Source organism: Oryctolagus cuniculus, chromosome 4 (genome assembly GCF_964237555.1).
Source record: "Oryctolagus cuniculus chromosome 4, mOryCun1.1, whole genome shotgun sequence".
NCBI lineage: Eukaryota > Metazoa > Chordata > Mammalia > Lagomorpha > Leporidae > Oryctolagus > Oryctolagus cuniculus.
Genome location: NC_091435.1, coordinates 60,777,833 through 60,793,497, shown reverse-complemented (window position 1 = coordinate 60,793,497; position 15,665 = coordinate 60,777,833). Strand labels below are relative to the sequence as shown.

Here is a 15,665-nt window from a genome sequence, read left to right as displayed (position 1 = left end):
ATTTTGTTGGAAAATAAAACCATAGATAAGAATGAAAATTGTTTTATTGCATTAATTTGAGAGGGTGATTTTTAGGATAAGTAAAAACAGAGGGTATCATTTAGTGCTGCAGTTGTTAGGGTCAATTTATTTTCCTTACAGCTAAACCAACATCATATGACATAGATGATAGAAAAGTCTATTTTAATAACCAACTAAGATTCTTTGCCCCTTCTTTCCTATTAAAAAGGGATGGTCTGCAACAGTACCTTGAGTGTACCAAGAAGAGAAATTATGAAATAGTCCCTCAACTTGGCTACATAGAACCAGTGATCCTTTTCTCTAGCTCCTCTGCTATCCTTTCTGAAATTTTCCTAGGATTTTGAGATTTCTTGACATGATAAAATGTGACGTGAACATTTTTTAATTGGCCATTTTAGAGTATGAAAAGAAAGTTACTCAACGGCAAAAGGAAGACCTTTCTCTCTGTCTCTCTCTCTCACTGTCCACTCTGCCTGTGGAAAAAAAAAAAAAAAAGAAAGAAAGTTACTGCCTGGCTTTGCTTGCCCTTCTTCATTTAATGTGTAGAATTTTATCAGCCTTCACCCACACCCGTATGACACTCCAAATATGTTTCATATTCAAGTATAAAATATACTTTTTCCTAAATCTTAAAAAAAATTGTATCTCACCAAGCTGCGCCTTCCACTGTAAGAATTGCCCATTCTTTCAGTGCATTTTTCTAGTTTTCCTTAGTAAACTATAGCATTTACTTACCAAAAGAGTTTTGATATAGTTTTGTCTTTAAAATATTCATGATTATAGTATTATATTCTTATTCAAGCCATCTAATATAGAAAGATATAAATATAGGTTGCTATAGTTTAATAATTGATGAAATCCAGCAGTAATACTGCCACTTTTTTAATCAAAGAGGTATTCAACAAAACAATAGCTATAATTTTTATAATCATTTATTTTCATTTTATTTAAAAGAGAGAGATTGAAAGAGAGATCTGTCTTTCATCCACTGGTTCAATCCCTTAAATGCCCACAATAACCATGCCTTCACCAACCTGAGCTATGAGCTCAGAACTCAATCCACTTGGCACTGTGGCACAGTAGCTTAATTCTCTGCCTGTGGCACCGGCATCACATATGTACACCAGTTTGAATCCTGGCTGCTGCACTTCGATCCAGCTCTCTGTTATGGCCTGGGAAAGCAGTGGGAGATGTCCCAAGTCCTTGGGCCCCTGCACCCACATGGGAGACTGGGAGGAAGCTCTGGCTCCTGGCTTCAGATCTGCTCAGCTCCAGCCATTGCAGCCATTTGGGGAGTGAACCAGTGGATGGAAGACCTTTCTCTCTGTGTCTCTCTTTTTCACTGTCTGTAACTCTACCTTTCAAATAAATAAATAAAATCTTAAAAAAAAAAAAAAGAAATAACTCAATCCACGTGTGCAGCAAAGATGGCAATCTAAGTACTTAGCCATTTTCTGTTGCCTCCCAAGTTGTGCATTATCAAGAAGCTCGATCATAAGCAGAGAAGCTGGGACTTGAATCAGGCCTTCTGATATGGGATGTGGCTGTCCTGAGCAGCAACTTTGTGCCAGGTGCCTACCCTGTTAACTATAATTTTAATGAATTTCTTTATAAAGCCTATAAGCTGTTTAACACAGGAAGATGGCATTATTACTGTTTTAGTTTAGATTTAAGTTTCCTCTGATAACAGAACCTGACATCATATTTTATATCTTGTGTTACAGCTTTGTTGAAGTCAGTGAAACATGGAATTCTAACATTTTCTAAGTTTTTAAAATGTGTGTGCATGTACACGGGTGCACAAATGTGTTAGGGAGAATGGAAAATGATTTAGGAAAAGAGAATGAGAAATTAGAGGAACAGGCACACCATGGAAGTGTTTGAGTAGCTTGTGGGAATATTGTGACCTTTGATTCTGTTTTCCCTCCATGTGGTATTAAGTATGGTGTAAAATGATCTAATTCATATTACCTGTGCTTCAGATGAAAGAAATAATCATCGCAAATACATATATATCCAAAGTATTTGGGAGTAGAAAAAAATCCGCACATAAAGTGAAATTTAAATTTATATAAAGGCCATATATGAAATATATTCTTATTGAAAATGGTTGCTTAGTAACTGAGTTTATATTAGTTATGTATTTCTTACATGAAAATTATTTCTGCATTTTAAATATTCTAAAAATTAATAATGTTACAGAAACAATAAAAGATTATATATTGACATGTTACAGAAAAGGGAAACCTCCAAGTGTTATTTAAGTATAAAAAAATCTGATTATGTAACCTTAAGTGCAATTAAAACATATATTTAAGGTAATAAAGTTTCTCTTTAAATTCAGTTATCTTTATCCTGATGGGAGGAGCTATAATCCTGATTTAACTGGATTATGTGAACCTACACCCCACGATCATATAAAAGTTACACAGGTAAGAAGAAATTCTGGAAAAGTGTAATAAATAAGTATCTGTAAAACCTTATAAATAAACAAGATTCTTTTTACTATATTTAAAATCAAGCACTAGTATTTAATATAAAAGATATTTAAGGAATTTTGAGACTGTTTAAAAATATTACTTTATTTTTGGATAAAATTTTCTGCTTTTATTATACTTGCTTGCAATCTAATATTAGCATTTGTGTGTAGGCAATTGATAGATAAATCTATTGGTAGAAAAATAAGACCAGAGGGCAATGGTTTAGAAAATTACAAAACAATTGGAATAATTATGTGACATTGCTTTTAGAGTTGTATGGTAGCTGAGCCATATTGAAGATGATACTTATGGTTTTCTAAGTGTTCTTTTGATAGCTTTACAGGTTATGAGAATGCAAGTTGATAAAACTGATTTAGAGCGTGATACTAGTTAAAGTCAAAAGATGTTTTGACTTTAAAATCCATCTATATGTGAGGGTACTTAAAAAGTTCATTGACATAGAATAGAAAATTTGTATTATTGCACAAAAATATTGAAATACATGGCTGGCGCTGTGTTGTAGCTGGTAAAGCAGCCACCTGCAGTGCCATATAGGTGCCAGTTCGAGTCCTGGCTACTCCACTTCTGATCCAGCTCTCTGCTATGACCTGTAAAAGCAGTGGGAGATGGTCCAAATGCTTGGGTCCCTGCACACTTGTTGGAGACTTGGCAGAAGCTCCTGGCTACTGGCTTTGGTTCAGCCCAGCTCCGACTGTTGCAGCCATTTGGGGAGTGAACCAGCAGATTGAAGACCTCTCTCTCTCTTCTCTCTGTAACTCTTTCAAATAAATAAATAAATCCATAAAAAATGTTGAAATCCATATGTGTTTTTTAATAATATGTGTTTCCCATGAAATCTTTGAAAACCTCTCATATGCTTGGATTTCAAAAATTTTTGCACCAAAATAACCTTTTAGTTCTGAGTTCCATGAACTTTCATTAAAGTTCCATGAACTTCATAAATCATGTGCACATACATACAATGATCTGAATAATAGCTGTTGATTATAGATTTCTCAAGTGAAAAACTACAGACTTATCAAAGTTCAATAACAGATTAAGGTAACCATAGAATACTCATTCTATATTACATGGAGTCATTAGCAGGAAATAGTTAGCTCTGTGTATTCACATGGGAATTTTCACATCTTGTTCTGTAAGATAATTCCATGTATATAAAGCTCAATTATGTAACATTTCACTTTGTAAAGTTTAGTTTTTATAAATAAATAGACAGGCAATTACTAGGTATGAACATTATGCATATTCTTTTGAAAACATCAAAAAGTTCCAAAGCAGTAAGTGCTTGACTGAGGGAGTGAAAAGTACTGGGGATTCAAGGAAGGAAAGACCAAAAATGAAACTTCAAATTTTTATTTTACATACAGTCTAGTTTTATTTATTTATTTATTTTTAATTTATTTGACAGGTAGAGTTATAGACAGTGAGAGAGACAGAGAGAAAGGTCTTCCTTCCCTTGGTTCACTCCCCAAATGGCTGCTACGGCTGGCGCTACACTGATCCAAGGCCAGGAGCCAGGTGCCTCTTATTGGTCTCCCATGAGGATATAGGGGCCCAAGCACTTGGGCCATCCTCCACTGCCCCCCCAGGCCACAGCAGAAATGGACTGGAAGAGGAACAACCGGGATTAGAACCCTGCGCTCATATGGGATGCTGGCACCGCAGGCAGAGGATTAACCAAGTGAGCCACGGCACCAACACCCCAGTCTACTTTTAAAACATACTATATTTTAGATATGTTCATGCTTTGTGTTATAAATAATAAAATATTTTTAAAAACCAAACCAGAGTTAAAGTGTAGTTTTGGGAATACAGTGAATGATGGTTTACTTTATTAGTAATTCTCCAGATTTGAGTCCTAGTGGTTGTGGTGTTTTTATGTGAAACACTATAGAAATTTATATTTCAGTATATGAATCTTCAGTATATGATTGTAATTCTTCTCAGTCCTGGAGTGATAATGAATTTTCTGGTAGACATATTATGACCTTCATGAGAGATGCTTCCTTTTATTTAGAAAGCCATTATTTAAAAATAAATCTTCAGGAGTAATTTATCATTCCCTTAAGTTACTCTTGGTATATTTGCAGTTTAGGTTGTGTTGTGTTCTGCATCTGTGATGTAGCTTATTGGAGTATTTTATAATTGCAGATTTGGTCTTCAGATAGTCATAACTAGTCACAGTACTTACATGTTTGAAGGATGTCAGTAACTTATAACTGATTTTGAATTTGTTTCTTTTCCATCTTGATCCATTCTTGTCTTTTCCTTAATTTCCCTAAAAATTAGTATTCACATAAACAGATATAATGACAGAGTAGGTATTATCTATATGCATGTGTGAACATGTATATGTATGTCTCTCTATATGTATATTTTACCAAGACTTTATTATATTTAGTAGACTAAATATATTTTGTAGACTAAATATTGTCACTTATTTAACCTACTCAGGATCATGTACAACAGAGGCACTTACTAGACTAAAAGCATTACTTTATCAACATTTTTATTGCATAATTCCTTTTCTTTGTGTTTCTCTTTTAAAAAGTCTTCATATTCCTTTTGTATTCACCACCCTATTTGTGAGTATCTTCTTTGTGACATAGATCTTTTCAGTCTTTGAGCACTGAGAATTTTACTCTGCCCAGTGCTCTTAGTTTAAAATCCCAGCACTTCATGAAAATAGAAGTTTAAAGAAACAAGTTTGGGTTGTTGTATTTATTTTTACTGACAGTGTTAGGAAAAGAATATGTACTCTAAGCTCATATGCTTAATTTGGAATTTGAGGAAAAAAATTTAAACTTATTGAACCTCTGATTATTTTATTAAATTAAATGTTTCTTGTGCATTGGAGATGATGTGAAGTATTAAGTGGCCATAGTGTAAGCCATGTTGGGATGATCCTGCAAATATTGCTTTTTTTAAAGATTTATTTATTTATTCGAGAGGCAGAGCTATAGATTGAGAGAGGGAGAGCAACAGAGAAAGGTCTTCCATCCACTGGTTCACTCCCCAGCTGGCTGCAACTGCCAGAGCTGGGCCTATCTGAAGCCAGGAGCCAGGAGCTTCTTCTGGGTCTCCCACATGGGTGTAGAGGCCCAAGAACCTGGGCCATCTTCCACTGCATTCCAAAGCCGTTAGCAGGGATCTGGATTGGAAGTAGAGCAGCCAGGACTCAATCCAGTGCCAATATGGGATGCCTGCATATACTATACTACAGCGCTGGCCACACATGTTGCTTTCTTTTATTTTGGAATTTCTAAAGATACCTTTGAAACAAAATTTAGAGTTTGGCCAGAATTAATTTTTTTTTTCCGATTGGCAGTTTAGATGAGCATGCAGCATTTTGGAAAAGGAAAGATCATTTATATTACTATGTTAAAACAGTGGAGTTTGTCTTTTGGATTATGCTGACTGTTGAAGCAAGTCCTTTCCAAGAGGAATAGTACAAAACATTAAGTGGCCATATTAAAGCTTCTAAAATTTCTCCTAAGTGCTAAAACCATTTTTTAAAAATATTTATTTATTTGAAAGTGAGAGTTACACAGGGAGAGAACGAGAGGCAGAAGGAGACAGAGACAAAGAGAGGTCTCTCCAACCACTGGTTCACTCCCCAGTTGATCGCAATGGTCAGAGCTGTGCCAGTCCGAAGCCAGAAGCCAAGACCTTCTTCTGGGTCTTCCACGAGGGCACTTTTGTACCATCTTCTGCTGCTTTCCCAGGCAATTCGTAGGGAGCTGGATTGGAAGGAGGTCAGCCCAGACTTGAACTGATACCCATGTGGTATGCCGGACTGTAGGCGGCAGCTTTACCCGTCGCTACGCCACAGCACTGGTCCTTGCTCAAACCTTTTAAAAATGAATTCTGTAGACCAAATCATGATTATCTAGTTAGAACAGGTCTTAAATGGTAGCATAATTCTGACAAGATCATGTGTGAGATTTACTGTAAGACATTGTATTTTAAATAATTCAGTATTAACTGTTCATGCTAAAAAATATGCTAACATTGCCTCTTTTTGTTTTAAATTACAGGAACAATATGAATTATATTGTGAAATGGGTTCCACTTTTCAGCTCTGTAAAATTTGTGCAGAGAATGACAAAGATGTCAAGATTGAGCCTTGTGGGCATTTGATGTGTACCTCTTGTCTTACGGCATGGCAGGTATAATCAAGGCGTAATTAGCAACTTGGCTGTCTTCCTTATACTCCCTATTAGTATTTCTCTTTTTTTATTCTAATGGTTACAAAAGTAATATTGATAACTGCTTTACTTTAAATTATTCTTTTAAAATCTCATATTTGAAATTCTTTAGTTTATTTGCTATGTTTTATCTTTGATTTCTTTTTCATATATAACTTAATTTTAATCAACCCTTAGACATCTTTGCCACCTGAGTCAAATTGTTTAAGTGTCCCTGCTCTACATGAATACACTTTTAATTTCTATTTCACTTTAGTTTTTCTTTAAATCCATTTTTAAAAAATTTATTCCTTTATTTGTGTGCCAGAGTTGCAGAGAGAGAGGGAAAGAGAATGAGAGAACTTTCATCCTCTGGTTTGCTAACAGGATTGGGCCAGGCTGAAACCAGGAGCTTCATCCACATGTTGCATGTGGGTGGCAGGAGCCCGGACACTTAGACCACCCTCCACTGTATTCCCAGGCATGTTAACAGAGAGCTGAATCAGAATTGGAGCAGCAGGGACATGACCTGGTACCATATGGGTTGCCGGCATTGCAAGTTGGCGACTTAACCCACTACACCCTAACACCAGCCACACTTTGGTTTTTCTTGATATCCTTTTTCTTCCTTTTATCCCTTCATGATACTGGGTGAGTTTTTGGTAGTACAGGGAGATGTTGGAGGAAGAAGGATTTGGCATCAGCAAAAATCATTTTCAGCCTGTAGGTTCTTGATTGCTTCTTAGGCTATGTTAACAATAATAGTCCTGCAAACTTAGCAGTGCCTTTTTAAAAATGGTGTTAAATAAATTTAGATATGCTGGTAGAAGACAAAACCAATTTTTTGCAAGTGTGTTTCCACTCTATCAGCAGAAGATATTGCGGAGAGGTTGTTGACTGCAGGACAAACTTTGAGGATTGACTCACGCCTTCAGTGGGATGGTGTGGTTCTCATGGGTGTAAAGAAGCTAAAACTTGGCTTTCTCCTGAAAGTCAGAATTTTATGCTGTCACATAGAATTATACCCTCTGCCTCAGTACAGGACCTGCAGCTTTCAGTCATTTTCTTGAAGCTACAGATTTGAAGCACAGACATTCAGACATGTTGCAAAACTTCTCATCTTTGTACGGTGCTTGATATTTGGAGCATAAGTGGGTTAAGAGTCAGACACTCCTAGTAGTTTGGCAGAAGTCTTCGATTAGTAAAGTTTATTCTATAAAATATTTCACAAAATAGTTGTTTATCTTGTAGTCTAAAGTGAGATTGGCTGAATGTAAAACAAGATAAATTCTGTTTGCTTTACTTTCTGTATACTTTTTTAATGAATGCTTATCGGTTTTTTGAAAAAAAGAAATTCAGGGCCAGTAGTATGCATTTCATTTGAGAAGTCTGTGAGCAGTTTGTAATACGTCCATTGTGCATGAAAGCCATGGGATTCTTGTCCAGTTGTCATTGTTACGTTATCATTATGTGGCTGTTTGCATCACCACAACTTTTCTTTGTATTAGTGTGCATTCTCCAAGTGGTAATAGTCCCGCTGGCAAGTGGCTAATTAGTTCTTGATTCACACCATGATTTTTCATATTCATCTAATAGCTTCATATGAGGCTGTGTTCAATAATATTTATAAATTATAAACATCCATTATTTCCCTTTTGTACTCTGAAATACTTCTCAATTTTACTTTTAGAAAATGAGGAAATGCATAAATTCTTAAGCACTGAAAACAGTGTTTAGGCAGCATTTCAAAAGAAGCTAAATGAGAGTAATATCGAAGGAGTACTTTACTAAGTAAACAATAACCAAAAAGTGACAAATTCAGAAATATTCTGGATTTTGAAATAATATATTAAACCACACTTAATGTCAGTAGTGAATAATATCATCCTAGTCTCACTGTAGAATTTTGCATATTAATGAAAAATATTCAAAGACTTTAATTCTGTATGAACTAAGAATTCTCACTTAAATGTTCGCTATTAGTAAATACTCTCCTGAAACATGTTATATGTTTTTCTAAGTGCTTGCTTCATTCTATATGTATTGTAAGTGTATACCTACATATCTGTATTTATCTGTTTTTTCTTACATCTACACATTGCCTTCTAGATAATGTCTAGCAGACATTAGAAGACATAGAAGCAGCCTGAGACTGTATTAAACAAAGACAATGTTCTACATAAATCGTGAAAAACCCTTATAATATCTTACAGTCTTTGAGTATCTAAGCCCTTTTACATACCATTTATCATGTTCAAGATCTGAGAATGAGTCATAAGAATATTAAACCTTAGATCCATTTGTTCCATGCAGTAGCTATTGTTGTTGAGTTCCTTCAGTTTTTCACATTTTGACTTTTTTCAATTTATCTTTGAACCACATTTGTTACTTGCAGTACTACCAGCTCTAACTCAAAATGAGTAAGACTGAATTTTTCTTCATTGCTCTTTTATACCAAGAAGTATGTACAGTGACCTCTGGTTCAAGCCTTCCTTACTCCTAAAGAAAACTGTTCATAAGGCACGGTTTGAGATTTCTAAAGTAGTATTCCATCATTTCTATACTTGCATATCAGTGGGGTCTTACTAGTCAACAGAAGCTTCCATTTTCAACAAACCAGAAGATTTCTCCATTTACACACAGATTTTACACAGTGTTTCTTCCTGCCCACCTTCAAATTTCCTTATGCAGCTTTCATGTTGTATGAAGGGTAGTATTTGGTGATCATTTGAAGATGTTATTGCAAAGTACCCCTATTATTTAATAAAAATAAATTATCAAATTACTCTAGTTAACACATATTTGAAAAACATTAGATCTAATAAAGAAAACTCATAGATAAGGCCTCAGCTCCTCACTGGACTTACCCTAATTAATGATGAATATGTAAAGGAAAGAGCAAAATTTTAGAAAATCTAAATAGTTCTGCAATGTGTTATCATACGTTGCATCTAAATGTATAGATGTAATAAGAAGTATTGTGAGACTATTACGTCTCTGAACTTGAGAGCAAGTAGTAATACATCTCTTCTTTTTAAACATTTTCCTAATTCGAAAATAGTATAGGGCTGGATTGTTTCAGCCATCATTCCCCCCCAAATTTCAAATCCACTTATTTATTTACTTACCTATTTACTTATTTCTTATCTATGAAACATTCTTTGATTGGCTGCTTTGTCCCAGGTTCTGTTCTCATATCTGAGCTGAGAACACTAAAACACCACCCCTATTCTCAAGAAATTAAAATTAAATTTGAAAGTAATAGGTGGGCACAGCATTAATTACCTGAGATGAATATCCTGTTATTCTTCAAATTTAATTAAGGATGCCAGACATTTTTTGTTACTTTCTACCACTTTGGTTGGACACACTGATATGAAAATGATTTTGAAGGCTGCAGGTCTGCCAAGAAGCTACGATAAATCAGTCAGAGTCCAATAGGAAATATTAAACCTCAGCCATAAAACATAATGTGTTCAGCCAGTGTGCACTTTGAGCAAATAATTCTTCACCAGCGTTTCCTTCCATTTCATGCCCTACTTTGGTTTAATTGAAATTCATTAGAGACCTAAATTTTATGTAATTAACAAAAAACCTAAGAAATGCAGGGTAGCAGTGTCAATTCCTTGTTGCAGGCTGCAAGTGGTTAGTCTTTAATTGCTGTCATAATGGCCTATTAGTCATGCCTCCGAAGAGGTGTCAGATGCTTTTTTTCTCCTTCTGAAACATCTGTGTTATTTAATAAATTGAATAAGCACGGCAGAATTTGCACAGAATACTAAGTTGAATAATCACCTAGCTAGAGGCGTCCTTTGAAGCCCTGTGACTCTGGGTGCAGCATTTCTGCTCTGCCCTTGGCAGTAAAGCAGGGAGCATTTTCTTTCACTTCCGCAAGTTAATGGGACATTAACACAACATTTATCTTCTCAGCCCTGAACTTCTCCACATCTTCTATTCTGTCAGAGTACATTATGTAGCAGTAATGGTGAGGATTACCATGCAAGGTGCAAAGTAAGGACATGTTTTCATTCTTTACTTTTTCTGGGAAACTAAGAATGTTTTTTGAACTCCTGAGAGGCACATGCTATAAACTGTGTGCTTCAAGTCTTCCTTCCAAAAAAGAATGGGTATATTATATCAGTTGGACATGTGACCATATTTTGATTTACTGCCAAAGATGTTAATCCAATTAAAAGTAAAATTAATTTTCCTTTAATTACACTCCATGTTTGTTTAATATACTTCAAAGAAAAGATATTAGGGTGTTCAAAATAGCAATTCACAAAACATCAATAGGTGAAAATCAATATACTCTGATTTTAATATGACATGATTAAAGTGATTTATTGATGTTCCATATTTAGACAGCACCATTGAGGGAAAATTGGTAGTTGTGTAAGAGAGGTAAAAAGCAAGCTCAGGTGAGCACATTGAAGGCATTTAGAGATAATCCTTGTTGTATCTTCCTTCAAAAGCAACCAGCCTTCAAATTTCTAGCCTCAGTGAAATTTTGTGACTTCAGTACCACAAATAAGAAGATAATATTTGCCTTTAAGAATGTTTTAAATTGGTATTTATCTCTTTGATTACATGTCATGTCTGTCTGGGTAAATGTGACAAAATAAGATGTTGGAGCTTCTCTTTGATTTTCAGAGTTACACAGAGGCTACTCAAGTTGTCCAGAACATTACAGTGATGTCGTGAACTAGGGCGATGCTGTAGGAATGAAAAGGAGGAGATGGATGTGAGAAAATGAAATCTTGTAGAGAAGATGCTTGACTCTCAATCTAGTGACTGAATTAGATGAATGCTTACTGTATTGTGATGTGTCTGGACAGTAATAGATGTTGGCATTTTGGAAATACTTTCAGTTGGTTGTGACATAGACCTTTTATTGTTGGTGTTTTAAAATGATCCCACTAAGTTAAGTGCCTACACAGTATAAACTCCCAGAGTTCATGCATTCAAATTATAAATTAGATTCAAACAACAAATATTTAAAATGAAAAGCTCTTCCCGTATAGAAATATCTCAAGGAATACTATAATTACTCAAATACATTTGCATCTGCCTATTAAAAAGCTGAAACTTTTCTATTAAAGTAAACAAAATTGATATATTACAATAGCTCCTTTATTTTGAAACTTGGAATTTCATCAAAATAGATTGCTATTTCATTTATGAATGGAGACAGCATATTTTGAACTTTATTTAACCTTGGCTGTTGTGGGAAATATCCTCATCTGTTCTCCCGGGAGATGGACTCAGCCTCAGGATGTGCAGTGAAAGTAAGGCTTTCTTATCAGTCTTGCAAGATGGAGTCTGAGGAGCAAGCACCCTTGGAGTAATTAGAGCATGCAGCTTATATCCTAGCACACAGGTGGGTCCCTGCCCTGGTTCCTCATTGGCTGAGTTCTATGGAATGTGCAATCTTCCTGGACATCAACCTAAGTTAGAAAGTTACCTTCCTCTTCTCTGTAATTTCCTTTAGTGGTTTGGCTGCTTCATAGCTTCTTGTGCTCCATTGCATTCTGTTTGAATAGTGAGTTTTGCTACATCTGCAAGTCAGCTAACAGTAATTTTCCATTCTGTGTTGAAAATGGACCACGGGAGATTTTCTTACAGCTATGAATCTCTGGCTGCAGAATTACTACATTTTAATACTCTATTATGGTGATGAAATGATTAGACTCTTGGAACAGACTTGCTTGTTGTGATTTTCTATTTAGTACTACTTAACTATATGACCTTTGTCAAATTATATAAAATCTCCATTTTCTTACTGGTAAAATGGAAGTAATAAGTGTACCTCAGAGGATCAAATGAGTTAATTTATAGTGTTTCCAGCAGTGCCTGGAATTTTAATTTTTCCTAATATAGCAATTGATAGTATCACTTACATGATATCTTCTATTTCCAAGTATGTTTAATCTGTGTATACTAATAGTTCTACAGCTTTGAAATTTTATTTATGGCATTGCACAATGGGATTATTTGGAGATAGGTGTTCAGTTGGTAGTATATTTCCTCAGTTTCTTTACTGTATTTCTTTGTTCTTGAAATTACTTTTATAGCAGTTTTACACCCTGGAATTTGTGTAGCACTTTATAAAATTGTGAAGTAATTTATCTCAATATATGATATCCCTAAAATTGATAATTATATCATTACACTCTGTAAAGAATTGTCCATTGTCACATAGCAATAACAGGAGGAAGCAGAAGTCTAATCCAGATGTCTGTGCTCCTTTACTGACTGTACATTTTTGTATGGGCCTCCTAAATGAAAACTGTAATTGTCTGCTTTCATGAGAGCTTTCTTGTCCATCATAAAACAGCACCAAAACCAAATATCTCTCATATGTGGAGCATTTAGTTTAAGGTCACTGTAAATTATTCTTATTTATTCTTTCAATTCATTCTTTCAAGCAGTAGTTAAGTTTCTGTTGGAGATACTGTACTCTGACTATATTTGATATATACCCAGTCTGCTCTCAGTTTATTCATTTGTGCAGTGAACTAGCAGATGGGAGATCCTTCTCTCTCTCCTTCTGTCTCTCTCTCTCTCATTATGCCTTTCTTTTTTAAAATTTTTTAAATTTTTTGTTATTTTTTTCTCTTCTTTTTTTCTATTTATCATTCTGCCTTTCAAGGAGAAGCTTATAAGCAGTTTTTTTTTTTTTCTTAAGAAAATCATTTAAGAAAAGTATGCCTCAAGTAATTAATTATTCTGAAGGTAAATTGTTCTATAAATAATGTTTATTTTAACAATACTTAAAAGAAAGAATTCACTTGAAGTATATGTGCCTGCCTATCTGAGTAATAAACAATATAGGAGGTGGCTGGCTCATCAGTGATGATGTGTTGATGAGATGGTAGTGAAAATACGCATTTAGACATTTGCATATGGTGTTTGTGGGGAACAGTGACCTTGTTTTTTTAATATTTAAGTAAACTTTTTATTTTTCTATTAATTTAGTCCAAAGTTACCTAAAATTACATTTTATATAATAATATTAACTTGTAGTATTAATGGTTGCAGTGTAAATCTGAATTATTTTTTCATGATTTTATTGCATAGTTAAGCTTCAGATGTGTGTAGCATTTGTTGAAAATTTGTGTTTGGAAGTTTTTCTTATTTTTAGGAAGTGAAATCTACTGAGTCAATCAGAATAGATTGAGCCTTGAGTAGTTCCTCTTAACATTCACAGAATGTGCATGTGTTGAAGACTAGAAAATTAGTTTTTGGTCTTCTTCATTTACAAATGATCTTTAGTATGGCATTAAATTGATAGAAACATTATTGAGGTACAATCCTAATGAGTTAACATGTCTAATATCAACATTCTTTGTGTGTATTCAATCAACCACATCGCAGAAACTAGGGCAGAGTAACTGTGGTGGCATTTGAGAATTTATGGTTAAACTTAATTTGCATGTGACAGTAGTCAATTTATAAAGAAAGAATGCTGAGTAAAGTCATTTTATTATCAGTGCCATTATGGAGAGAAGTTAATGTGTGAGTTTGCAAATGAAGATAGATGTTCATAGAAGCTTTTTTGTTGATGTACTGGGTAGTCCACTTTGAACAGCACATAAAACTGGACAAAACTCTCTTGTGGTAACTTCTCTTATAATATGACTACTTTGACTCACATCCTCAATTTATATAACAAACATTAAAATTTTCTGGTAGGATGGATCAAGAAAAACACAAATTTAGTCTTAGATGGACTGTTTCCAGTCTTCTTGTAAATACACACACTGTTGTTAGCTTTCATTTCCCTCCTCTTCCAAACTCATTCTTTTCAGTTACCTTTTGTGAGGAACTAGATCAAACAAACTGGAAGTCATCCCTAACCAGAGCAACATGTAAATTGATTTTTATGGTTCTAAGAGAAACCTGGGTAAACTAATAGAATAACTTACACAATCCACTAGTCTCAAAAAGTATGTGACTTTAATGATTTAGATTGAATGGGATAATTTTTAATTATTTTTTAAAGATATTATTTATTTATTTATTTGAAAGATAGTTACAGAGAAGCAGATGCAGAGAGAGAGAGAGAGAGGTCTTCCATGCGCCCGTTCACTCCCCAACTGGCTGCAATGGCCGGAGCTTCACCGAAGCGATGCCAGGAGCCAGGGGATTCTTCTGGGTCTCCCACATGGGTGCAGGGGCCCAAAGACCTGGGACTTGAACGAGTACCCATATGGGATGCCTGCACTGCAGGCAGTGACTTCACCCACTACACCACAGTGCCAGCCCCAGATAATTTTTAATTCTGATAATCATATTGTAGTTCAGTCTTTAGAAGATTTCCTATTTCTGCTTACACATACTAAGATATTTATGGTGGAATTTTTGACATGGAATATGTGCTTCATAATAATCAAGATTGAAAGTGCCGGCGCCACGGCTCACTAGGCTAATCCTCCGCCTTGCGGCGCCGGCACACCAGGTTCTAGTCCTGGTCGGGGCGCTGGATTCTGTCCCGGTTGCCCCTCTTCCAGGCCATCTCTCTGCTGTGGCCAGGGAGTGCAGTGGAGGATGGCCCAAGTACTTGGGCCCTGCACCCCATGGGAGACCAGGATAAGTACCTGGCTCCTGCCATCAGATCAGTGCGCTGGCCGCAGCGGCCATTAGATGGTGAACCAACGGCAAAAGGAAGACCTTTGTCTCTCTCTCACTGTCCACTCTGCCTGTCAAAAAAAAAAAAAAAAAAAAAAAAAAAAAGATTGAAAGGAGCATGTGAAAGTACAAATGAAGCTTGATTGAGGAATGAGTTGAAAATTATTGTAGTTGGGCTGTAACTACGTAGAGGTTTGGTATACTTTTCTAATTTTACATATATTTGAAATTTTATGCAATAATTTCTTTTATTTATTTTCAATATTTATTTTATTTATTTGAAAGGCAGAGTTACAGAGAGAGAGAGAGACTGATCATCCATCTG

The 15,665-nt window shown here is 35.2% G+C and overlaps 1 protein-coding gene across 16 annotated transcripts in view; it reads left to right on the top strand.

Moving 5' to 3' along the window:
- The window catches only part of CBLB (Cbl proto-oncogene B), a 234,635-nt gene that overhangs the window by 141,816 nt on the left and 77,154 nt on the right, over positions 1–15,665 (top strand). For 15 of the 16 annotated variants that reach the window (XM_008267006.4, XM_070072028.1, XM_070072027.1 and 12 more), the window contains 2 exons: positions 2,366–2,453; positions 6,560–6,691. In XM_008267006.4, the coding sequence (XP_008265228.1) occupies positions 2,366–2,453; positions 6,560–6,691 (220 nt within the window). The remainder of the gene's footprint in view (positions 1–2,365; positions 2,454–6,559; positions 6,692–15,665) is intronic. The other variant, XM_070072032.1, reaches the window with a different exon arrangement.